Source organism: Camelus dromedarius, chromosome 4 (assembly GCF_036321535.1).
Source record: "Camelus dromedarius isolate mCamDro1 chromosome 4, mCamDro1.pat, whole genome shotgun sequence".
Lineage (NCBI taxonomy): Eukaryota > Metazoa > Chordata > Mammalia > Artiodactyla > Camelidae > Camelus > Camelus dromedarius.
Window position 1 is genome coordinate 79,523,130 of NC_087439.1, and position 26,356 is coordinate 79,549,485.

The window sequence follows — 26,356 nt, forward strand, 5'->3', positions numbered from 1 at the left end:
AGCTAGAGTAATTGTTCTGGATTTTTTTTTCTGTAAAGCAGAGAGTATATTAGGTTTTTATCTTTTGTCATTCAGAATCCTAGCTTTCCTTGTTTTCCCTTTATTTTTCTTTTGGAAATCAGATTCTTCAGGAGAAAACTAAAAAGTCTTGGACAGTTGTAGATGCAAGAACCCTAAAAAAAGAAGATATACGAAAAGAAACAGTTTTTTGCTTGAATGATGATGATGAAACTGAAGTTCCGAAAGAGGATACTATTCAAGGTATTATGCCAGTGAGAGTTTCACTTCTGCCTCAAAGATTTTCTTCAAGATGATGTGAAGCAGACTAGGTTTTATATTGTTATTTGTTGAGAGACACAGCCATCTGGAGGGGACCCTGAGACACTGGGTCCTTTAGCTCATCTATTGGGTCTTAGGCAGGATGGTTCTGAGGCAGAAGTACACTCGGGCATTCGTCTCTGTGGGTTTTAAATGTCTCAAGTGACAGGACTTGATACTTGGCTTTGTTTTAAAGTCTGAAGCTTACTAGCTAGGAGAATGCTTATATTAATGTGACTGTAGCAGGTTTTTCGGTTTATCTTTGACTTCCATGATGATCATTTTTCTGAATGCCATTTTCAGGTCTTACATCCTGCCAGATTGGCTTCCTTAAGGAATTAAGAGGATAAGAAAAATCCTCTCTGTTTGTCATATTGCTTTATGTTCACTGGGATCTTTAGAGTTGTACTTTATATATTTACACCTATTTGATCTGCATAGTGTATCTAGATGGCATCTCTATCCAGATGGCTTAGAAACTGGCTGGGAGTATCTGAATGTTCAGGAGCTAAAATGATAAGATACCAAATGATGGTTAATGTAGAAACCAGGGTCTTTTAAAAAATTTATCGCCAAACTGTGTGCTACTCTGTATAATTTTAATTTGCAAGCCTTGAAAAAAACTCCTTTCATCTGTGACACTGTATTGCAGTATTAGTGTATATTTGTGTATGTTGCAGGAGTTGTAAGGGGGTTGGGAGAGTAATTAAAGGCAATGGTGATTATAACTCCTTTTTCTCTCCTGATGGATTATGTTTAGAATGTGAATAACACCCCAGAATCTTTACTAATTCTTTAATTCAACTCAGTAGTAAGTGTAGTTAAGAACAGAAATTTTGGAGTCAGGCCTTGGTTAGAATCATGGCTCCATTACTTGCTAGTCATTTGATTCTAGTATAATGACTGGCCTGTCATAGGAAGCATAGCATGATTAAGGGCATAAGACCAGGAAAGCAGAGGGCCTTCTCAGTGATACTGCATAGTTGGGTGGGTGTATTGGGCATACGCAGATTCGTACTCTAGATAGTATCTGATAGACAGCCTGCATTTTCTCTTTTAATCTTCACAACAACCACTAAAGTTGGCAATCTTGTTTCCATTTTATCAGTAACGGAATCAAGGCTGAAAGACATTAACGTAGGCAAGGTCACATAGTTAACAACTGGCAGAATTTGAACCCAGGACTGTCCTACTGCAGAGTCTGTGTTTCTACAAACTATTCTAAATTAGGAAGGGCTTTGAATGATAGACTGAAGAGTTTATGCTTAATTTTGAAAGCAACATGGAGCTGTCTGTAAGTTTTGAGGAGCAGAGTGTCACTGGGGCTGTGTTTTAGGAAGATTAATATGATATCTGGGTATAGGATGGGTTGGAAGGAGAAGGGACTAGTGATGAGGGTGCTGATTCTTTTGGTTGCAGGTGAAGAAAGCAGCTCTGGTTATCTTAGGCAAGAAGCAAATGTATTGGTGGAGTAATGGAAAGGGAAGTGTTAAACGTTTCAGTTCAAAGAGCATAGGTGTGCAGCTTTTCTCTCTTTTTTACAGTTACTCACAAACTTCCTTTGTCTGCCCTCCACTCTTAGATGGACTAGTATATGAGCAAAGAAATATGGCCGTATTATGTTGTAGTCTGTTCTTTACTTTTTGCCATGTGTAAAAGTTAGAGTTACTGATTTTCTTTAAATAGATGAACCAGAAAACATAAGCCAGTTTTAGTCTGAATTTTCAGGTTACTGTTAAACAATTCAAGTAAGATGTCTTGAAAAACATTTGGTTTAGATACCATGTTTAATTATGTGCCATATGTATCCCTCTTAATTTTTTGTTGAAATTTTTGTTTTTATCGTCAGCTTTTTAAAAAAGACATATGTGAAAATAGATACTTTCTTTTTAATTAAATACATGGCATGAACAATGCAAAAGGAACTAATAAACACTGAATCACAGAGTCTACCCTCAACCACACACGTTTCTTTGTTTCTTGGGGTAAAGATGCATGTGCTTTTCATTTGCCCTAGGTCAGAATCCTTGGATTTTGATGATCCTTCTCCCCACTAAACTTGTAAGACTATATATTAAAAGGACATGACATTGCATAGAGCAGAGGCCTTGGAACAGGGTTGGAATTTTTTTTAAGGAGCCAAGAGCCTTTATCTGTATGAATAACCTAAGTAATTAAAAAGAAAAAAAGTAGATAATCCATTCCCAGAAACAAAATACATTTAAATGCAGAAAAATATCCAACTTATCAGTTGAATGTTTCTAAATGGAAGAATTTTGGCTTCTTCCATTAGGCATTTGTATATCTCCAGCATGCATCTTTGAGAACATTTTGTCCTGAAAATTTCCTGTGTGCATTTTTCTCTGTGGGTCTCCAGGTTTCTGAATGAGTGTGTTCTTGTTATTATGTTTACAAATCATGACTGTCCTTTACTCAACCACGGTTTATCTTTGGAGGATAACTAGCACATTACATTTGCTGCATTCTTTCTTCTAGGCTGGAGAATCATTAGTGTAACTAGATTGCAGAATATGCTCCTTAAAAAATATAATTAGATTTTAATCATTTCTATATTGTGTATGTTGTTTGTGAATCTGCTGCTTTTTCCCCATTGGTCATAAGGGGCAGAAATCTGGTCCCAGGGGACAGTATATGGAGGCTTGATCCGGAGTGTGCATGTATTGTTAATACATGTGTAGGGCCAATTTCAGCTTGTAGAAAATGAGGCCCCATATGCTTAACAGATGCTCTTCTCTTGTTCTCTAGGGTTTCGCTATGGGAGTGATATCATTCCTTTCTCTAAAGTGGATCAGGAGCAAATGAAATATAAATCGGAGGGGAAGTGCTTCTCTGTTTTGGGATTTTGTAGATCTTCTCAGGTACAGCGCTCATTCTACTAATCGTAAACAAAACAAAGGAGCTTTTTCTCATTATTATTGGAGATGGTAGCTTTTGATTGGGCTTTTTGTTTATAATATATATTTATTTCACTTAAAGTTTTTCTAAAATGTGGTCTGGAGTATTTCTTTTTCTTTTAATTTTTAATTTTATTTATTTTGGGGGAGGCGGTCATTAGGTCTATTTACTTACTATTAGTTTGTTTATTTGTTTGTTTTAATGGAGGTAGTGGGGATTGAATCCCAGATCTCTACCACTGAGCTCTACCCTCCCCCTCAGGTCTGAAGTATTTCTGTCTTTGAGTTTTGTTTGTTTTTGTTTTGTGAGGGGAGGTAATTAGGTTTATTTGTTTATTTTAATGGAGGATTTAATGGGAATTGAACTCAGGACCTGGTGAATGCTAAGCATGCCCTCTACCACTGAGCTATACCCTTCCGATATCTTTGATTTTTGAAGATAAAATCCAAGATATAGAGAAGTCAGCATGAATCAGAAGAATAGATTCAATTAAAAGTCACTTAGCTTTGCTGCCGGTCGTAGCTCTTAGCCGTCTTAAAGAAATAGCATCCAGTTCTTTGTTATTGTATTGCTGTCTCCAAACTGTTATGTGTACTGGAGTGTTTTATAAGAATGAAAGTCTAGCTGGGTTTTACATGACCATAGACCTCTTTGAATATCATTGATTTATGCCAGTCACCCTTCTTCTCAATGCCCAACAAAGAGGTCTAAGGTCTGAAACTTGTTCATAAGTTATATATTTTTTAGACAGCAATGCAGAGATACAAAATAGACATAGTGGGACATGTAGTAACTCACTGAAGGCCATGGGATACCATATTCTATCCTAGAAAGGGTCATTAAAGATTCCCAGAGGTCTTAGGTGAAATGTTCTTGAGGTAGGCAACCAATGAGAGTGAATAAGTAGAAAGTGCATCTTTTCAGGCTCTGGAGGGATGAAGAGGTTTTTGTTGGTTCTAGAAGACTCAAGTGAGAATTATAATAAAAATAAATATTACCCAATATATCGAATTTGAACTTCTTCATGTTGCACTAAGCATATAATCCCTGTGTGACTCAGTGTTAGAGTAAGTCAGTGCAGTTGAGGAGAATGTTTTTCATTATATGCCAAAACTGTTAGATACATTTTTAAGACTCATTAGCCCAAAACTGAGAATATTTACTCAAAGTCAGTACATTTTAATAGTGGTAATAAATACTTTTTGGAAGTTGAAAGTCTCTAACAATTCTCCAAGAAATTACACTAGATGTACTTTTCTCTAAAGTTACTCATTTGGGGAGGTGTATAAACTTAAAACTTATGGTTAATAATGAATTTTTCATTGAAACAGAATGTCCATTCAGATCTATTTGTAGAAACTGGCCTATTGGGAATTGGCTCTGTCTAATTCCAGATAGGCAGAAAAGACCTTTCCAAAACACCTGCAAGTGTACTTCAGGACTCAAAAAACTGAAATCACTTGTGCCAGGGTGAGAGTGGGGGCCTATTTAGTTAAATGACAAAGCAAGAAAGAGTGAGATGAACAGAAAGCACATTTTTCATTTTAAAAGATATTTCATTAACTTAAAATTAACTTTTAAGTCATGAAGTGTTTTCTAAATCAACTTTTTGTTTTTAAGCTCTAAATTATTTTTATCTTAAGCATAATATCAGACAGGTAAAATGAAGATAATCATAATAACTACCATTGAGTGATTATAATATTCCAGTCACTATACCAAGCATTTTATATAAATTTTCATTTAATTTTTATTACAAGCCTCCTAGGTGGGTGCCATGATATGTATATTATACATTAGGCAATTGAGGCTCAAAGCTATTAAATAACTGGCCCAAGGTCACCCAGCTAGCAGGTTGTAGAGTTGGGTTTTGAACCAGGTCTCTTTTGACTCCAAAACTTATGCCATTAAGCAGTTGTAATCTGCCCACCAGGTGAACAGACTCATTTTTGAAAAGTCCATTTTTTTACATACCTGCTTTCATGTATTATCTTAACTGCATACACATTATCATAAGAGCAAGGTGTTTTCCATACCAACAAAGGTAAAATATAGGTATGTACCTTTTAATAGACTAGTAATTATCTTAAAGTTAATAATATTATATATTTTTCCAGATTCCCTTAAACTGAGGGAAACTGACATTTCTGGATTGAATTAATATGAAACTTTTCATTATATAAAATAGGCTTCTTTTTTTTTTGAGTTGTGAATTACTCTTCTCTTTTAAATTTTCAAAAGTCTTCTATTTGTCTTCTTCCAAGTTGTCAGTGTTCATATCTAATTATAGGCTGAATAAGCATTTAGCCAGAATTTCCCCAAATGTCTGATTGCCCTTTGAGAAGTCATTTAGGTGCCTTAGGGAAAGATATCATTAACTGTTGTTCAATCAGTCAAGAACTATTATGGATTCTAACAGGAGGGCAAATCTGTATGAATGTAGCAAACTAAAAATATAGGATTATTCTCATATTTCTTCAATAAAGGTTTTCAAATGGGGGATGGAAGTGAGGGATGGACGGTATTTGAATCATATGGGCCTCACCCACACACCTTTGAGACTCCGTCTTCTTGAGCTGCTGTTACTGTGTGAAAGTGCTCACAGTTTCTCTCTTTAGAGGTGGGAGGGCAGAAGACATGTGAGAAGCATTGCCCATACAGCATATAGCACGTTCTTAAAAGTGAGCTCTGGGCTCAAGATCTCACAGATCGTAGAGACGCTAATCTTGGTTGGTAGATGCAGGTGGTTATAATACTAGGAACTCTTCAGTATCCATTTTCTGATCTTTGACTCCTCTGATACTTGGCTAGTTCAGAAACTTAAAGGACATGTAGTACTTATTTTTGGTTTAACTGGCTTCCCTTCCTCCAGTCCTGCCCCTCTAATTAGTTCTTCACTCTAGTCTCTTTGCAGTTCATCAGTGCCTTGTCACTGCTCTTAGGATGAAGCCCAAACCACTTAACTTTGCTCACAAGAAGTTTCATGATCTGATCTTTGCTAATCTCGCTAGTCTAACTTTCAGCTTTCTGTTTGCACTGTGGTACCACACTACTCTAAAGGCAGTTCCCCAAATGTACTACATGTTTATGTCACTCCAGACTCATTCACACTATCATCTCTGCCCAGGACACTTGTGTCCAGACTTTCATTGTAGTTAGTTCCTTTACATCCTTTAAGTCTTGACTTAAGTGTCACCATTTGCAGAAACTTTCTGTGACCCTCCCTGTGACCAAGCTAGATGGCCTTCTTATGTGCTCTTGTGGCACTGCACTGTAATACTGTACTCTTGTGCACTGGAAGCCCTGTGTGGTACAGTGCATTGCAGTTAATTTCATGTTTATTTATCTAAGCTCCTCAAGACAAAGCTATACCTATTCATTAGTGTGTTTACAGTGCCCAGAACAATGTTTGACATAAACTAGGTGCTCATTTATTTATTGTGTTCAATTGATTTGACCCTTAAGTAGTAAGTTGTTTCTAGTACCAGTGAATGTTTTACAGTAAGAGCATTTTGAATAGAATTTCTTAGTAACTTGCAACTTTATGGTTTTTTGTGTTTCTTATTTTGGATCAAAACCAGTTCTTTTCCTCACTTACTCTTGTAGGTCCACAGGAAATATTTTATGGGAAATCAAGTTCTAAAGGTCTTTGCAGCAAAAGATGATGAGGTGAGTTGGCAGTGGGTCTTTGAGGTAATGCCACAGGATTGAATTGTCATTTTAAGTGAGTTGTTTGGGGCTTTTATAGTTTCAAATGACATTAACTCTTGCAACAGTAGTGGGAAAATTCACTGACCTTTAACTCTGAAAGTGGAGAAATGATAAATGAATGGGTCATAGCATGGGCACAAGGCCTGAGGACATAGTGCTGCAACTGAAGGCCAGGTGAGTATTAAAAACCAAAACATTTGAACAGATACACTTAGGTATAGGAATCTTATGGTCACATGTTCAGGAAGGCTGGGGTCAGGTTAAATTTTACATTTTCATAAATAGCACATTTAGTGCTAGCTTAAGCATCCTGGAGATGAGCTTCCCTGGCTCACTGGACCATGTCCATCACTGAGATATATGTCTTATCCCCCTCCCTTCTCCCTTTTCATTCTGTTTCTGCCTCCCGAAGAGAGTCTGTTTTCAGGCTGGTTTCTGCCTGGCTAACAACTCACCACTGTTGCATCCTACACTCACACCTGCCCTCTCTATAAATATTTTCTATGTAGTCTTCAAGTCAAAACTTGTTATTTCTAGAGATATTGATGTTAACTGGAAGATTACCATCTAGTGTCTGCTTAAGACTATTTAAGCATATCTCCAAGCTCCAGGAGTTACTTATACTTGGAAGTGGTAAACTGGATGTGGCAGGCTTGTTTGGGGTCGGGGGAAGGGTACTGATATAGTCCTCTTTTTCTCCTCACTTCTGAAGGATAGCTGACTACTGATTTAGTGAAAGCATATGCTATTATTCTGTTAAAACCTGAAACTGGGAGAAGAAAATGCTTGGCTTCCTCTCAGTACTGAACAGATTCACTAGAGCACAGTAGGCGTTTGCGAATCCTTAGATTTGGGACTCCGAGTTCATGGATTTCTCCTGAGTCAAATCCCTTTGGGAATCATGCAATTCTGGTATATGTTGTCAACATAACTTAACTTCATGTTTAACTTCTGCTAAAATTTTAACTCTAACTTAATGTCCCTTTACACAAAGAAAATTCTGATCACATCATATGATTGCTGGGTATGCAGTGAGGAAAGTCGTATCACAAAGCTGTGTGAAACCCCAGTGATAATCTAGACTTGCTAGCTCAGGGCAGCCTTGTGGCTTGCATGATTCAAATCCAGCCTCATACAGAGAGCCCTATAGATCACAGGGTTACCTTGAGTCACTCAGGAAAAACAATTTCATCTACTGATGGCAAAGGGCTACTCATTGGTGTAAACTGTTGACGTCACTGTCAAGGAATAATATTAACTAATAGGAGCTTTTGAGATAAACAGAGGAGTAAAGAAACTGTCATATGAGGACTTCAGTAAAAGACTGCATGGAGTAGACTTGTGCAGGTAGGTGGGGGAGTAGGAGGGATAAGAGACGTCGTAACCTTCTTATACGTAGATTATCATATGGAGTAGAAACTATACTGTGCTTCCACTAGAGGGTAGATTGGAACCAATGAGTGGTAGTTTTGTTCAAGTTGAAGAATTATTTTGTCAACAAGGATTACTATCTCCAAATGGATTGGTTCCTTGTGAGATGGTCAGATCCCCATTCCTGTACATTTCTAAGCAGTGCCTGTACCAACCAGATGTTGGCAAAAGGAATCTCTTCATCATGTGGATTGTTAAACTAGATGAATACTTTTGGTTTTCAATGCAAATATTTGATTATTCTATGAGTAATTCCTTTTAAAAATGTTTTCTCTGGTCATTAGCATATAATTTTTTTTTTGGTATAGAGAATCTACACTTTTATGTGCTGATTTGCATTGTATGTGGAAGAGGAGGGGAGAAGAGAGAGAGAAAGAAATGGAGCTTTGATTGAGTTTCCCACAGGTGTATTACTGTGTTATAATACAGCAGTCATTCATGACCCTGTCCTTCCTTCCTTTAAATATCCCAGTTGGTCCTATCAAAGACACCCCAATAAAAACTTAGAAACAAGTTGGAAGTAATCTCTTCTTCAGACTCCCATCTTGCTTATCTAGTCTCTCTTATGGGACTTGCTAGAATATACACATTCTGTACTTGTTCCATATCTCATTTCTGCTAGTAAAGAAGATACTAGCTCATTGAGACCAGGGACTCAACTTTGTTTTCTTACAACCTAAGATGGTACCTAGGAAAGAGTAGGCACTAAGTAAACGTTCCTTGAATTGAACTGAAAAGGTAATTGATCTATCATGAAATCTGTGGAGGATTTTGATAATAGGGAATCGATGTCATAAGCTTTTAGTGGAAGAGATGGGAATATTCATAGCTAACTTTGATAAAGGTTAGCGGTAACACTGAGAAAAGTGTTTGGGGAGTTACGGAGAGGGAGACAACTGACTTAAGCAAATCTGAAATGAAGAGCTTGTCAGTTTACCAAGCCTTGAAAATGGGTTAGAAGCTTGAGAGCCAGAGAAATGGAGAGGACATTCTAGCTAGGAGGAAACTGTGTAAGCAAAAATCTACCGAGGAGAGAAAGTACACGACTTGCCCAGGAATGGTGATCAGCTCACTGAGGCTAGAATAGAGGAGCCTTTGGAGGTTTTTATGGAAGAGAGTGACATGATCAGCCCTAGGAACAAGGGAGGCAGTGATCAAAGAGAATGGATAGAATTTGAAAGACGGCTTAGAGATAGAATTGGTAGAGTTTGGTGAACACTTGAAGGTGAGGGATGGTAAGGTGGCATCATTGAGGACTTTAGGGCTTCTCGTTTGGTTGACTGGGAGGTGGTGTTAATGGAAGTAGGGAATACGGGAGGAGAAGAGGGGCAAGACAGCTTAGTTTTGGTCGTGGACAGTTTGAGATACCGAGGTATAACTGTATGAGTTATCTGCCAGCTAGTAGGCTGTGTAAGTCTGGATCTTAGGGTTTTAAAGCTGAATGTACAGATGTTTGATTGATCAACTCATGGGACTGGATAAAATAAGTAATCCCCAAGCAGAGTTTAGAGAGAGAGGAGGAGAGAAAGGCCAAGAACAGAATTTCAAGATTAGTTAAAAGAAGAGAAGGCTGAGGTAGGAGTGGTTCACAGAAGTGGAGTAATCAGGGGAGAGTGTTGTTTCTGAGGCCACAGAAGGAGAAAGTGTAGAGAAAGAGAGATGGTCAGATCCTACTGAAAGTTTAAACAAATACAATGGGAACCAAGAATTTGGCAATTTGGAGATCATGGAGGACTTCAGAGGATAATTTCAGTAAAGAAGTGGGGTCAGTAGCTGGATTAGATTGAAGAAGAATAATTGTGTTTTAAGCAGTGAAACAGCAAGATTTTAATTTCATGAAATTTAAAGATGAAGGAAAAGAAAGATACAGATAGTAATTTATAGAAGGGGCAAAGAAAGATTTTGTTTTTAGAGTTGAGGGTATGAATTCAGAGAAGGAAGACTGAAGGGATAAGAGAGAAGATTCACATAAGGAAGGAAAGTTCCAGAAGAGGTACAGTAAATGTGATCAATGCAAATGTGTGGAGTGTGGCCTTAAAGCGAGTAGAGGGATGCTTAAAAAGAAATCTGGACCAGGAAGAAAGTGGATAACAGTCTCCTAAGTATTTAGTCTCGTGTGCTGCGTATGTGTTAACACATGCATCTTTCTTACCAGGCGGCAGCAGTTGCCCTTTCCTCCCTGATTCATGCTTTGGATGAATTAGACATGGTGGCTGTAGTTCGATATGCTTATGACAGAAGGGCTAATCCTCAAGTTGGTGTGGCTTTTCCTTATATCAAGGACACCTATGAGGTAAGACCTGCAGGTTTTTATTCACATTATTTTTTTTTCCCCTTCAGTTCTTGATTCTAAACAGTGCTCCTCAACTGTTAACGTGCATGGGAATTACCTGGGGGGTCTTTTTTAAAAGGCAGGTTCTGATTCTGTAGGTCTGGGGAGGGGGCCCTGAGATTCTGCACTTCTCACAAACTCCCAAATAATGCTGATGCTGTTTGTCTGTGAACCACACTTCCAGTTGCAACGAAAGAACACAAATTGTAAAAGTGTGCAAGGAGCTTTTTGTTAAATTAGTCAAGGTTAACCATGACCTTCTGTTTGCCCAACCAATCCAGTGACCTCTCCCTTGTCATCCTTCTTGACTTCTCAGAACCTACAGAGAATACAGATTACCTGCCTTTCTGCAGCAGTCTTTAATATGGATAAAGATTGAGGGTGTGATTTTATTTGTGATCCTGGTGAAATATTTAGGGCTCTCCTGTTTAAAATACAGGTGTAGATTCCTTGCCATTTCCTATTTCTCAGAGAACCTACTGTGGCAGAAGTGGAATGAGAAGGCAAGTGACTTGACATCCACATCAGCCTGCCAATCACTGAGACTCTTCTCATGTGTTGTGCTGGTTATGCATTTTGTAGCTATTCTTTGATAGTCTTTCTTTTAAGCATTTCTTCTATGTTTAATATTCTTACAGAGAACTGGTTGCAGTTGTGTACAGCTAATCACAGAAATCAGAACATTTTGCTTTCCATGTCCCTGACTTCAGCCGTCTGATTTTTGAAATACTTTTGTTGGGCCACTTTCACAGCATTTGGGACCAGTTTTAAATTTTTCCATGAATTTCGCTGCTTCTGATTCTACCTCCATTCTTTCTCATTAGTGTTTAGTGTACATACAGCTGCCTTTCATGGAAGACTTGCGACAGTACATGTTTTCATCCTTGCAAAATAAAAAGACATGCACTCCTACAGGTGAGTTTATTTCCATTTTGTTCACAGATTGGCTCTAAACACAGACTGTTTTGGGGAAATCACCTGTCTGCAGTCATTGTTGAGGGCTAGAATTTCTCAAGGTGGAATTACAGTTGACCCTTGAACAATGAAAGGGTTGGAACCCCACACCCTCCATCAGAAATCCACATGTAACTTTACAGTTGGTCCTCCATTCTCTATTTGCAGATTCAACCAATCTCAGATTGTGTAGTAATGTAGTACATACGTAACTCAGAATCCGCATTTAAGTGGATCCCATGTTCTAGTCACGCTCGTATATAGTAATGATGATGGTGATTTTTTTTTTCCAGTGGTAGGGATAGTTTGACCCAAACTCTCCAAACATTGTCTAGTTTCCTCCTTCTGACTTGGAGCTTATATCTGGAAAGCAGCTTGGTGGAAATGGATGTACATTCTCTAATTTTGAGCAGAAGGTTTACCCTCTGCTGAAATGAGTTGACATGTAGTATCTAACCCATGACTAGCGTCCTATATATAATGTGATGTAACTTTGAACCAAAAAGTTACAGTGCTGGAGATCCTTTGAGGTTTACATAAACAGTCCAAGTCCTGTTGTTTCTTGTTGCCAGGAGCTCCTGGGAGCTTAATGAGAGAAAATCTTTATTAAACAGCATTTGGCTGCAGGTGTCAGGGCGCTGCATGGAATGATTCTCACAGATGCAGATCCTGTCTTGCAGAGATCTCTCAGTTTTATCATCAAATAAATTATAATATAAAATAGTGGACTGAAGGTAGAGACATACCAAAAAGAACACAAAATGACAAGTAGATGTTTTAATTTACAAGTTGAAATGTGTGTCGGTGTAGGATTGGGGAACTATGAGGGACGCCTCCAGACTGGGTGCTCTCTGTATGCTGGGAGCAGGGTGCAGGATGAAAGCCAAGACTCAGCTGGGCCCCTAGGGCTTGCATCCTCACCTTCTTCTGGAAATGAGTCTCTCTGCGTCATGTGGAGCCAGGCGTGGACTTGGATGTGTAGAAGGTGCCAGCACGTTGCATAATTCTGTCTCTACCTCTTGGTAATTCCAAACTGTAACTAAGAAGACTATTTCAAGAAGAGAACTTTGTTAAGAGATTTAGCTATAAATCACTCAGAATCTAAAACATTAAATATTTTTTGATCTGTTAATTTATTTTCTGTAAGTTGACCTATTTTTGTTTGCATTTGCTCTGTTGGAAAAATGAATCATTAAAATTGTCTTGTGTAGTTCCCAACTCAACATTTAGGTAGGGGTGTACAATGCCAGAGTGATCTGCCTGATACTAGCTTGTAGTAGCAGAGAATCACTGAATGTTCACAGACACAGGTACCACCTCCTTCCGGTTGCCAGGTAGGCTCTGCAGTAGTCAGCTTAAGATGGTGATGGCTGTACCCAGCCTCAAACCTGCCCTTGAAAGTCCAAAAATGGAATAGAAATGTCTCATGATAAATATCTGTATGCTCTTTCATTTCAAGTAGCTGTCCTAAAGAGATGGTTGAAAAGGTGAAGAACAGAAGTATAATGGACTTTTAGGAACTGCTTATTCTTTTCCATCTTTTGCCTAGGGACTGTGAAAGATCCGAGAATAGCGCTTCAGCTTTTAACGACTGAACTGCTGAATGAATCGGCAGAATGAAAGTTATACATGGTAGTTTAAGTAGAAGCATTTTGGGGAGGGTTTCTTTTCATCCACATTGCTTTGGGCTGTACCATTTTCACTGACTCATTTCATTGATTTTTATTGGGGAGCACTTGCTTTCTGGTCAGTATTAGGAGAGACATAAAGAAGAGGCTATCACGTTTCTGCTCTCAAGGATCTTTACAATTTGAATGGAGTCGAGTAAGAAATGTATGCAGGCAGTTTTTCCAAAGAAGGCATACAGACGGCCAGCAGACACATGGAAAGATGCTCAGCATCATTAATCATCAGGGAAATGCAAATTAAAACCACCGTGAGGTATCACCTCACACCTATCAGAATAGCTACTACCACTGAGCTATACCCTCCCCCCACTACTATATATAAAATAGATAAGCAACAGGGACATAACTGTTTAGCACAGAGAACTATATTCAGTATCTTGTAATAACCTATAATGGAAAAGAATATGAAAAAGAATATATATATATAGATGAATCACTTTGCTGTACACCAGGAACTAACACAATATTGTAAATGAACTATATACTTCAATTAAAAAAAAAGAAGAGGTACAAACTTGTAGTTATAAAATAAATAAGTCTCAGTGATAAGATGTAAAGCATGGGGAATAGTCAATAGTGTTGTAATAACTGTATGGTGATGGAGGCTCATTGTGTTGATCATTTGTAATATAAAAATACCGAAGCACTGTGTTGTGCACCTGGAATTAACATAGTGTTGTAGGTCAATTATACTTCAGTTTTTTAAAAAACATAAAAAAAAAAAAAAAGACAGGCACGTAGGCCAGTGTGATTAGTGCTGTGAGGTTTGTTGAGAGGGAAGAGCTCTTTCTGACTTGGGAAGACTGTAAAGGAACCCGCTCAGACAGATCCGGTGGCGTCTTCCTGTTAAGTCGGTGTACTCTGATGCAAGTTATACTGAATTCTCATAAGCTAATGCCTCGTTACCAGAGGGGTTTTCTTTTTCTTTCTTTTTTTTTTTTTTTAATGTTCTTTTCCTTTCCTAATTACTGATTTTTTAAAATTATCAATTCAGTGAATACTGAATATTTTGAAGTACCAAATGGAAATTCGGTTTGTATGGCTGTGGTGCATTCTTCTGAAACAAACCCTTTTGCTTTCGATATGATGCTCCATTGTCAAAAGTTCACTGAATGGTAGAGCTGGAAAGCACTTCAGAAGTACCAGCTACTCTGAATAGCTCTTTATGCAGATGAGAAAATTAAGACTCAGGTTAAATGACTTGCATAACTAGCGAGTACTTTTGGCAGAGTCAGGACTGTATATCCTGCCAGCACCGCTGTGAATGTCTATGAATGGAAAGTGTTTGTTTTGGAGAATAATGGAGGTAATCATTATTTCTCTTTGCTGCTGTGTATCCATCTTAGAGGCGCAGTTGAGTGCTGTTGATGCTTTGATTGACTCCATGAGCTTGGTAAAGAGAGATGAAGAGGAGGGCACCATTGAAGACTTATTTCCAACCACCAAAATTCCAAATCCTCAATTTCAGAGATTATTTCAGGTGAGAGGAAAGATAAACCAGTTGTATTTTTTTAGATGAAGGAGCACTGAGTGAAAGGGAGGGTAATTGGCTGGTCCCATGAGGGCTCAGTTGCTGTCTATTTAATGGAAGAATAAAGATAAAAAATACTCTGACCTTTTAGAAAGAAGTAAACTTAGGATGCTTTTTTATGTTTTTTTTTTTTCTGTGGGAAAGCTAGGAGTTTTTATGTTTGTTTTTTAAACAGGAGAACCTATTAAAAAGCAGATTCTTCTTTTATGCTTTTTCCAGGGTTTTCTCTTCTATTCTATGTGAATGAGACTTTTCTTTGTTTTTTATACCCAAATGGTAGGGGAGTTTTTATGAACTGTGTACTATATAACCACTATTAGGAAGAAGTGTTAGAGGTCAGATAAAGAGGTTATGGTATGAACTTATTAAAGAGTAATATAAATAAAGAAAAATTTTAAATATAAATCTGAATCATGGCCCAAAGGAATTAGAAGCTGGAGACTGGATTGAGGGAAACAGGGAACTTGACAAGGGAGCTGACTAATGCGAAGGAAGGGAAGGGACAGACCAAAGTCGAAGGGGAAGGACTATTCTAGTCCTGGGATAATTTGGTGACAGCAGGACATAGTCTTCTCTGAACCCCACAAAGGTGAAAAAAGTATCCCAAGCAGCTTTTCCAGGCAGACTTTTCTCCACAGCGGATTGAGGGCCCACTGTGCAGGGGATGGGAAGAGGTGGGGGGTGGGGGTGGGGCTGCGTGTTGGGGAGCCCATTGATGGCCACTCTGACTCACTGTTTAAAGCATTCTTAACTAACTCAAGTCCATATTAGAGCCTGTTGTGATTTTGAGGGATCTTCTACTCAGAAGAAACTGCCTGTTTTTTGATGCTTGTAATTCCTTTAAGTAGTTAAAAAAAAATCTTTTGTTCTAAAATTAGAACCGTGAAGCTTAACATGTCAAGACTTGACTCAGTGAATACTTCAGTGTTCTAAGTGTAATCAAGTATAAATTACCTGTATAAATTCCTTTGCTGTTTTCGGCAAGTAGACTTAAAGACCTGAGGGCCTTTGCCATTTATAGGGAAGGGAGGAACAGACTAGCTGGTGTGGAAAGCTTGCAAAAACAGGTCACTATGGTGAGAAATAGAAACCTCTAACACTTGGCAGACTTATCAAGGGTAGGTTCTACTGTCTTCAACAAATGTTTGTCGGATTAATGAACAGATACAAGCCGTAAGTGCAGGCATTGTTATCTTTTAAAGCTTTAAGAACTGGCAGCTTTGATTTTTATAATCTATCGACTTTGTTTTCTTTTTTAGGGGAGAGTTTTTCATATGACTTATCTGTATAAAGAAATATCATTGCTAGGGTATTTATAAATTGAATTCACTTTTTAAGAAACAAATATTTATTGAGTACTAACAGTGTACCATGTGCTAAAAATACTAAAAGCTCACTACCTGAAAGGACCCATCCAGAGGAGTGAGAGCAGTAGTGAGACATAAAACCAAGGAAATAGGAGGAAAGAGATTCTTGCAAGTGAGTGACTTAGGGAAGATCTCATTGAGGAGTGAAGGAGATGTATGTGTGATGTGACCAGGGCGCGCCAGGCGAGAGAAATAGCATATGCAAAAGCAAGAAAACATGAAGAACTGTGATATATTTAGGGACCCACAAATAGTTCCGTTTGGCTGGAGGATAGGCCCTATGGGAAAATGGGGGAAAAGATGGCAGGGAAGGTAGGTAGCAGGTAGGTCATGAAGAGCCAGTAGTTTTGATTTTATCCTATAGGCAGTGGGTAATCACTGTAAAGGATTTTGTCAGCAGGTAGGTGACAGTTTTAGAAGATAGCTCTGATGGTGGCATGGGAGGTGGACTAGCAACTGGTTAGGAACCCTGCAGCGGCCCACACGAAGACTTGAACTAAGGCAGTGACAGAGAGTGGAGAGGAGAACGTTTAGAAGGTAGAGTAGATGAACTTGAGGGATTGGATGGTGGTTGATGAGAAGTAGGAATTGAAGATAACAGGATGCTAGCTTGGATGACTGGAAGAATGATGTCACCATTAATTATGACAAGGCATAAAGAATGAACAGACAGAAATGTAACTCATGTATTCTTGCAAGTGTTAAATTTGAGTTATCTGGTGGCTGTCCCAGTACAGACACTCAGTAGGAAGTTGGAAATAGGGATGCAGAGCCCAGGAGAGGATTTAGGACTAAATATATTGATTTGAGAGTCCTCTTCATTTAGATAGAAACAGAAGTGAATGAGGTTACCTGGGGGAGTCTGTTGCTTGAGAAAGAGAGAGAATGGAGTCCTGAACACCAGTGGGACTGACAACTAGGGGTGGACAGAAGAAGAAGAGCTGCTAAGAACCGAAACAGACTGTCCCCACCTCCACCCCACAAAAAGGTCAGAGAGGTAGAGAGAATAGGAGAAGCTGGTGCCTTGAAAGGCACAGGGAGGGAAGAGTGTCAGAAGGAAAGGGTCGCAAGTCAGACCTTGTGCAATGGTGAGTAGGGCTGAGCCTGGCAAAGGGCCTTTGGGACTGACAGTGAAGTCTTTGATGATGCTGAGGGCCCAGTGGCAGTAGAGGAACGGGATGGGAGCCAGGTTACATGGCCCAGAGGAGAGAGCATAACTGATGAAGAGAGAGGACCTAGGAAGACTTTTTTTCCCCTGTTAAATGAAATATCTATAGCTCAGGGTAAATGAGTGAAGAGTAGGAGGCAGAGGGAGGGAGAGATTTAGTAATCAACTTGTTGACAAGAGGTTAATTCTCATTTTAGAAAGAAATGCTGAAAAATACGTCTTTTGTCAAGTGTACAGTTAACACTGCCTTTATAGTAATTGATACCATGTTGCTAAAATCAAAATCAACGTATTAGTAATGTATGAGCTAGTCATTTGGCCTGCAGTTTATTCTCTAGTCTTTTTCAAATTGTAAAAATTACATCAAAGAATAATGGTTGCTTAAAGGAGAAGTTAAGTAGGTTGAGGACTGAGATCTCAGCTTCTCAGTTACTAAAAAGTGTCACTTTTTCATAAAGTTTTTTTTAATGAATTGGGATTTTTTTTCATTGAATTTTATGAATATCCCACTTAGCTTTATCTAAAATGTTTCTACCTTTGAGAAAATATGAGAGATTGATGCTTCAGAACATCTCTTGTGGGTCCCTTATTACTGCTTATGGATGGTGACACTGTTTGAAAGTACTGTTGAGAGTTCATACTGAAAATCTAGAGTGTGTTTCAGTAGGGAGTCTGGGTAAGGTATTATCCATTGTTTGTTCTAGTTCTTTTCCCAAAAATGTCATTTGAATATCACAAATAGAATCTTCCCGAGTATATGAGAGGTAGTCTCCTCTGTTAGGTGTTTGACTTCTGCTTACATCTTTAGGGCTTTCCAAGCTGTTTTAGGTATTTTAGTGACTGGCCTGAGGGTGAGTGCTGAAGATTACAAATTATGCACGAGAAGGCTGGGGTAGATTCACAGGGTTTGGGATTATTTGGGCTCCCCCTTTTGCTTCATATGAAACAGGCCTAATGTCAGTGATGCTCCAGGGAAAGTGGAGTAATTAGGAGAGAGGAAAGCAGGAGTCAGACTCTGAAACAGATGAATTCTCTAGGAGGAGGACTTGGGGTTGGTGTATTGAAATCAGGGAGCAGCACATGAAATTTCCAGGGGAGACTGGTACTTAATTCCTACCACAGGGTTTTCTGAATTTGTTGACGATTGACTCTTGGGTGATATTTACTATTTAAGCCTAAGTATCTTTATTTTTTTAGAACTGTGACATCTAGCTTACTTTTTCTATAGGGTAGGAAAACAATCCATGGGGTAGCATAAACCATATACCTTGTGATATGACACAGTAATTACTAAATGTATAAATTGTTTAAAGGTGGGAATAGGAGCCTTGTTCTCTGACCTGATTTTGGAATTATCCTCTAGCAAGGATGATAAGGGAAGTAAAACATCAGTGACTTGATAGTTTCATTTTTTCTTTTTTTTTTTTCTTAGTGGTTCGTTCATCCTTTGCTGCTTACCTTCCTATACTCCTTTTAGCGTATTTGCTTTTCTGGGCAGAAAGCAGTACTGTCAAAGCCTGGTTTCGTAGTCTGAAAGCAGTATCGATGACTGAGTGGAAGTGTCTTGCCATCCAGATTTCCACTCGTGTGAGCAGTGGAGAACCTGGCTCTGGCCTTGATCTTGGCCCCACTCCTGGTGCTGCATCCTGATAACCTCTGTCAGCAACTGGAGTTCTGAGAAAGAGCACTTTGTTCATTCAGCTAATACCTGTTAGGTGCTTATTGTGTCTTGGATGCAGTTTTTGGTACTTAGAATTCAGCAGTAAACAAGACAAATAAGACCTCTACTTTCAGGAGGGGAATGGAGGTAATAAACAAGTAAACTCAAAGATTGGTAAGATAATTTTAGATAATGATAAATACTGTAAGAAATATGACAAGGTTCGTGATAGAGAATGACTAGTAGAGTGAGGGTAAGGGGCTTCTTCATTTAGTGTCAGGGAAGGCCTCTCAGAAGAGACGATAATTGAGCAAAGAGCAGAGTGATTTAAAAAAAAAAAAAGGGCCAACTCTATTGAGATCTAAGGGAAAGCAGAATGGGCAGATGGAGCATTAAGCACAGGACCCAAGTCTGGAGTGAGCTTGGCATGTGAGTGAAACAGGAGGATCCCAGTCTCGCTGGGTTTGGGGAGTAAGGAGGAGGTGGTGAGTGGGTGGCAGGTGACAGGAGAAGGGAGGATTCAGGGGCTGTGTTACGGTTGACTCTAGGACATGGAAGGGAGCTCGTTTTAAGATGACTACCTACTACAGTAGAGCCGTGAAAGTGGATGCAGGGAGGCCAGTTAGGAGGCGATTGTGGTAGCCTACCTGAGAGGTGCTGGTGCCTGGACAAGAGTGGGAGGAGTGGAGATGGACAAAGTGAGTAGACGGGGGAGGGCAGCCCAAACCCAGCACTCGGGGGAGGTGTGGGACAGAGCTGTGGAGTCATCTCTTCCATGGAGTCCTCCCTGGGACTCTCTGAGCATGGGCTCCTCTCCTTCCCAGTCACCCATTCTATGTTGTTTTCTCTGATTATGCATAGGAGAAAGCACAGCATGCTGAAGGTGGGGCTAAAAAGATTAAAACCAAAAAGTTATAATCCCAGATTGTCAGAGGTTCTTGGAATTATGTGTCTCAGGGAACCTGTCTATCCTCCAAGTACTTAAAGCAGCAGCTTCTTTTTCTTAGATGAGGCTCCTTTCCTGGTGGGCTTCAGCCAACCGTGCTGCTAGGCACTCTTAGACATTACCAAGGCCCTGCTAACCAAGGTGGTTCTGGCTCCACCCTCTTTGCTGTCTTTTACACATGGTAGGAATCCCATAGCCCTCCCAAACTAGAGATGGAGGACCCCTGATCAGAAAAGCGAGGTGAAGCTGTGTGTGGTATCTGCACCTGCATTTTAAAATCCTTCTGCCTTTTCCATAGTGTCTGCTGCACAGAGCTCTACATCCCCAGGAGCCTCTGCCCCCAATTCAACAGCACATTTTGAATATGCTGGATCCCCCCGCTGAAGTGACTGCTAACTGTCAGGATCCTCTCTCTAAAATAAAGGCCCTTTTCCCTCTAACTGAAGTCATCAAGAGAAAGGACCAAGTGACCGCACAGGACATTTTCCAAGACATGTAAGTACTGGATGGAGTTGCATGTGACATTGGAGTCCTAAGATTGGTGATAGCCTGAGAGGGGCTCTGGAATTGAGGGTTGCATCTGGGTTTGTGGAATCACAAGGGTAGGAGGAAGGAACCTTACGCTTTTTGACCCCTGCATTGAAAATCCTGCTTTCTCATTTCTGTTCATTGTGGATATAGTTTATCCTCGTTTTCACCTGGAACTTAGAGCTGCCTTGTAGGTTGTTGATCAGCATCAGATTCTTGGTGAATTACAGAGATAGGAAGAATAAACAGTCTTTCAATGTCTGAGACTACATTTTACTAGTTTTAAAGTAAGGTGCTGGGGGTGAGAGGAGAGGGAGTTGGGTCAGAAAGATTTGCATTTTGGAGGTAAGGCATCAGGAGAATATCAGTGAGATTTGTGGAGGGAAAATGGGAAGGAGAACGAAAACCCTGTAGCTGTGCTGTTACCATGTTGGTGATGTACTTGGTTATACCATTAGTGAGGTGTTTGTAGTATAAGGATTCTAAAATGCCTTTCATATAATCCTTAACTCAAGCTTTCAGGTAGCTATTAAGGTTTTTTTTCTCTGCTTCAAATTCTGTTCAAAACTATAGCAATATCCATTCAAAGCAGAACAAAAACAAACCATAAGAAGTTGTTCTCATCCAGAATCATTTGGGTCTATTTTACCAGGTTTAGGTTTGATTATTGGTGACTTTTCCCCAAAATCAAAATGATCTACTCATTTCTTTAGGTTGCATTCTGAGATCCAGTTTTAGACCATAATTTTTATTTCCTTTTTCTTTGATTTCCTTCGCACAGCTGTATCTTTATTGACAAAGTAAAGCTTTTATTTATAAATACCCCATTGGAACAGTATGGAATAATTTCCAGAAATCTTTACAGGGTTCTATAAATTGTTAATTTAGTGAATTATCTTCCAAGTTGAAAATTAAACCTTGCATTTTCTGTGGCTTTTTAGAGCTTAATACCACAAGCTTTGTCAGAATTGAAAAAAGAAAAAAACAACCATGGGATTGATAGATTCTATCATGTGCATTTCTAACACATCCTGGAGACTTTTATGTTTCTTTTTAGTCTGTCATGCCTTCTTTTACACAGGAAGACTATCACCAAAAATCTCCCCTACCCCGCCATCCTCATCTACCTGTATTCCTCTGGATTCGTATCTTAGAGAACAGTTCAGTAAAATGCTGAGTCCATTTCTTCCCATGACAGACTTGCTGTGGTCTCACTGCAGTCATATGGCTATTCTCTTTTTGAATGTTACAGCTCCAGTTAGTGATCTTGATTACCTGCTGGCATTGTGGGAAAGAAATGGGCTGTTTTCCCCTCCTTTTGTTGATTAAAATGTAAATTAGCTGGTTAAAAGAACACACCACCTAGTCCCTGAAGGCTGGAAGGCTGTCGTTGTGTGGTTTGATCCCTGCTGTGATGACACTTTCAGCCCGTTCCTGCCTCTCACTCCTTCTGGAAGCTTGAGCTTCTGGGCTTCTTGTTCTTTGCTCTCATAGCAGTTTGCGACACAGCCAGATTATCTGCCTGGGGCCTGAGAATAATCTTGCTCACACACACCTACTCACATTCCTATTCTTTACTCTTCCTTCTCAGAAATCTTGGTTTTTAAGAACTGCAGAAATGACGCACTTAACAAATATTTATTGAGTACCTCCTATATTCAAGAATGACTCAGTCCCTTCTGCAAGGTTTCTTATAGCCCCTTAGTTTTTATGATAAGGCTCCAATCAGCTTTAGAGGTGGTCTCCCTAAGGGAAAAAAATTGCTAACAACTAGCTATGTTTTTGTGTATATACAGCATCCCTGTATCCAGGGTACCTATTTCCAGTGTTGGAGTGAAGGGTGAAGACGGGAGTGGGCAGATGTCCGTTCAGGAGGTGTCAGAGTCCACGACAAGGGCCCTGAGCTGGCAATCACTAGTGTTCATTCCAGCTCTTGATCTGGTTTTGGCTAAATAATTTTACCTTTATGAAAGTTTCTTCATCTAAAAACAGTCTCATCACAAGATATATTATAACAATAAAATTACAGATATTAAAGCACTTTAAACTATTTGGAGGAAAGACAATAGTTGAAACCTGAGGCAATAATACTATCATTATCAATAAAAGCATTGAACATTTGAGAAGATCTGCTATTCATGCTGAACCTGTTGAAACCCTAGTTTTAGAAGTGCTTCCTTCATTTCTGTGTTTGTGTGTGTGTGTGCGCGCGCATGCACTGGACCCTTTTGATCATCAGATAAAAAACTAAGAACTCTCTCCCCAGGAAAATGCCCTCACAGAATAAGTTTTGCATGTAATTTCAAGTAGTTCACAAATTTCTTGACGTCATCCTTGGATCCCTGATTAAAAACCTTTGCTTTCATGGCTTCCCATTATCTTCAGCTTGAGATCAAACTCTGTGACACAAATAAGAAAACCCAGGTAAGCAGAAGCAAAAGAAGTATCTATCTGTAATCCAGCTGCCTGGAGAACCACTTTCTTTCCTCACAGTTTGTACGCCTACAATTTAGATACTTTCCATCCTCATCTCTCACTACCTCCCAGCCTGCACGTCATTCCCCAGCCCAGTACAGCTAGTTGCTATCCTCTCAAAGGAATATGGTGCTTACCATAATATTTGTTAATTGCCTGTTTATATATTTATCTTTTTTATTTGTCTGAACGTCTTGAAGGTGTTGATTTTCTATTAACTTTTGTGACCCTGTACAGAAGGTACAGACCCTGTACCTTCCAGGGCGCAGGTCCTTTGTAGATAGTTTAGGGATGAGAGCCATTGCGCTCTCGAACCTCAATTAGACATTGTGAGTTTAAAGTAGGTTAAACTCCTAATAATGCTATTAAGTGATTCAGTCTTGAGACTATTAAATATGTTGTTTTCACTACTTTCTGCTTATTTCTGGGCTTGCCTTCACCTGCTCAGTTCTGGAGAATTAGTATGTATGTCTCCTTATCCTTCCTTCCCTAGAATCCTATCTTAAAGGGTTTAAGAAATGCTTCATGGGGTTCAACCCTGAGTTCTCACAGACCTTAGCATAGCTTTGTATGTTTAATGCTCCTGAATACCACTGTGTAAGTGAATTTGTATTTTGGGGAGAGAATAGGTGAATAGTTGATATAGTCCTGGTAACTTTTCATCGTAGTGTTGTCCTGAGGAGCAAGCTGAAGATGAGAGAGGACAGTAACCTACTAGACCCTAAACTCTAGATAAACAAAAATTAATGCACTGTGAATACCTTCAAGAAGGTAAGGTGTAACATTCCAGGCCTAGCCAGTGACAAAACAGACTAGAATCCAGGTCTTTTATCCCCAAATTAGCAGCAGAACCATGTTTTCTCTCTCTTGGGAAGAATTGACAAAGGTTAACTGAAATGTCTGTGACTTTTTTTTTAAAAGGACTCAAATTCTGTTGGAATTTCATGCTTCCTTGGGGTTTGTACATTTTCCCCCCATTTTTTGCCATCAAGGCTTTGTGTGTTTATTCTTATTCTTCTCAAAGGAAAGAGTTCTGAATGACTCACCCCTTTCAATGTTTCCTGGCCCCTGTCCTCTGTCTTCTGCTTATCTTTTCTTTTCAAAGGGGAAAAGGCAAGTGATGAATGGGAAAGATGCCAAGTAGTCGAACTTTTAATTCAAATTTTAAGGCTGTAATGAATCCTTTAGTCCCTTCATCTAGCTATGAGAGGAGATTCATTATTGAAATATCATTGAATAAGCCAGCTTATGTCTTATTTTTCTTTATTTTTAGGACAACCTCTACTTCAAGCCTGTCTGAAAGTTGAACTTTTGGATAAAAACATCACGTTTAGAAATACTAGATCTTAGTTACTAATTTCCCTTCTCATTCAGCCATTTCTTGACAGCTGCTTTTGCCCCAGATTGATTATTTGTCTAGGAGAAAAATCTTCATATCTCTGTGTTCAGCAGCTTAAGAGAGATTATGGGCAGAGTCTTTGGATTTGATCGATTTTCTTCTCCTTTGCAGTTAAGCTGACCTCCTCTTGACTTTAAGGCAGACTGTTAAAGCCAGCATGTGCCTTCAGGCAAGATGTTTTAATACACTTCTTTGGAGTCAGCTTTCCCTCACCATATAGTTGCTTTTGGACTCTGTTAGCATATTGCCCAAAACAGAATTAGGTTTATAAAACAAGAAATTACAAGTTTTCTTTTGAAAGTGTTGGGTTATATATATATGTATATAGTTTAAGACCTCTCTAAGAGCAAGCTCTTGCATATTTAATGAAGGATCGTCTAGTAAGTTTTGACAGCTGTAAGTGGAAGCTTATAAAGATCTCAGACACACAATGGAGAAGATGGGTTGTTAGACACAGAGGTCTTCTACGTACATGGAAAGCTAATAGCTATCAGTTCTGGGGTGGAAACTAGCAAATAATAGCTGAAGGGTAAATGGGTTTCTTACTGAAATGTTAAGTTTCCATTACCTGTGCTTGAAGCCTCATCATTTGAAAGGGCTTTGTGATGCAGCTGCTAATTATGATTTCTGGACTGCTGGAAACAAAGCCTGGCTGCCAGGGTAGGGCTGTCAGGAGCTCAGAGGCTGGGAAGGGGAGGCAGCTGTTTGTAAAGGAGGACTAAGTGTGGCTGTTTATTTTTGATTCTTGAACAATAAATTTACACTTCTCACATCATCAGTTTTGGGTTTTGTATTGTTAAGGAGGGAAAATAAATTTATTTCTTTTCCAGCCGTGAAGATGGACCCACCTCTAAAAAATTGAAGACTGAGAAAGAGGAAGCCCCCTTTAGTGTCTCCAGCCTGGCTGAAGGCAATGTCACCTGTGTAAGCAGAACTTTTCGAGTGTTCCCCTCTTTCAGAATTTTGGGGCTTGGGGGAGATTGCATCAATTTTTGTTAGTCCTTTAATGAAGCACCTTCTCTGGTCCTTTCAATACAGAAACCATACAGGCCCGTCCCACACTTCTTCCCTTCTTCCTTTAATTATTGTCAGTGAATTATGTACAAAATTGGCTATATGATACATAGTATGTAGAGCACTGTACAGTACATAGAGCATGGAACATCTCAGTGGTAGCAGTTCTGTAGAGATTATTTTGGTGGCTTTGTTTTGTGGCTTTCTGTTTGGTCACAATGATAGGAATAAGTGGGGGTTGATGATACAAGTCTTAATCTCCAAATACATAAATTTTAAGAGTGTAACTCTTTAATTTTCTAATAGACAACTTCATGGCAGGTTTCACTAGTTTAGGATTTCCCCAAACCAAGTGACCTTTGACATTTAAGATCTTCTCTATTTAATAGGAAGTTTTTTGGAACTTGAACATCTTGCCTTATTCTAAAAGGCATTATTTTGAATCCATGGATCTTAAAAATTGTCCCTTACTAGCCAAATACACTAGGAAAGATAGTACTGGGGCATGCCTTTTCCCCACCTCAAAAAGAAATGCTGTCAGAAAAACTGAATGTCTTTATTTCAGTGTTTCATAGTAAAGGGAAAAAATCATTACCTTATTTAAGGGTTTTTCTGACCACTATACCAGAGCAGACTAGAAATTTTGGTACATTTTGTACCAAAGTTTACCAGCCCTGACAGAACCCTGTTGTCCTCTCCCTGGTGGGCTGAACCAGGTTGGGACTGGAAGATGAAAGACATGGGTCTGATTAGAAAGTGCCATGTATCGTGGCAGAGATTTGCATCTTTGACAAGGTCCCACCTAGCACTGATCTGCTTTTACTTTGGGGGACATGTTCAGTTTGGGCCTATTTGAATTTTCTACCAAAACTTCAGTGCCAGAGAGTCAGCAGCAGTCCCCCAGAAAAGACAGCTCTG

The 26,356-nt window shown here is 39.2% G+C and overlaps 1 protein-coding gene across 1 annotated transcript in view; it reads left to right on the top strand.

Annotated features, from left to right (window-relative positions):
- The window catches only part of XRCC5 (X-ray repair cross complementing 5), an 81,543-nt gene that overhangs the window by 15,883 nt on the left and 39,304 nt on the right, over nucleotides 1–26,356 (top strand). The window contains exons 8-15 of the mRNA XM_064485150.1: nucleotides 123–261; nucleotides 3,085–3,197; nucleotides 6,841–6,903; nucleotides 10,532–10,669; nucleotides 11,533–11,623; nucleotides 14,697–14,830; nucleotides 20,321–20,517; nucleotides 25,255–25,348. Of these exons, the coding sequence (XP_064341220.1) occupies nucleotides 123–261; nucleotides 3,085–3,197; nucleotides 6,841–6,903; nucleotides 10,532–10,669; nucleotides 11,533–11,623; nucleotides 14,697–14,830; nucleotides 20,321–20,517; nucleotides 25,255–25,348 (969 nt within the window). The remainder of the gene's footprint in view (nucleotides 1–122; nucleotides 262–3,084; nucleotides 3,198–6,840; nucleotides 6,904–10,531; nucleotides 10,670–11,532; nucleotides 11,624–14,696; nucleotides 14,831–20,320; nucleotides 20,518–25,254; nucleotides 25,349–26,356) is intronic.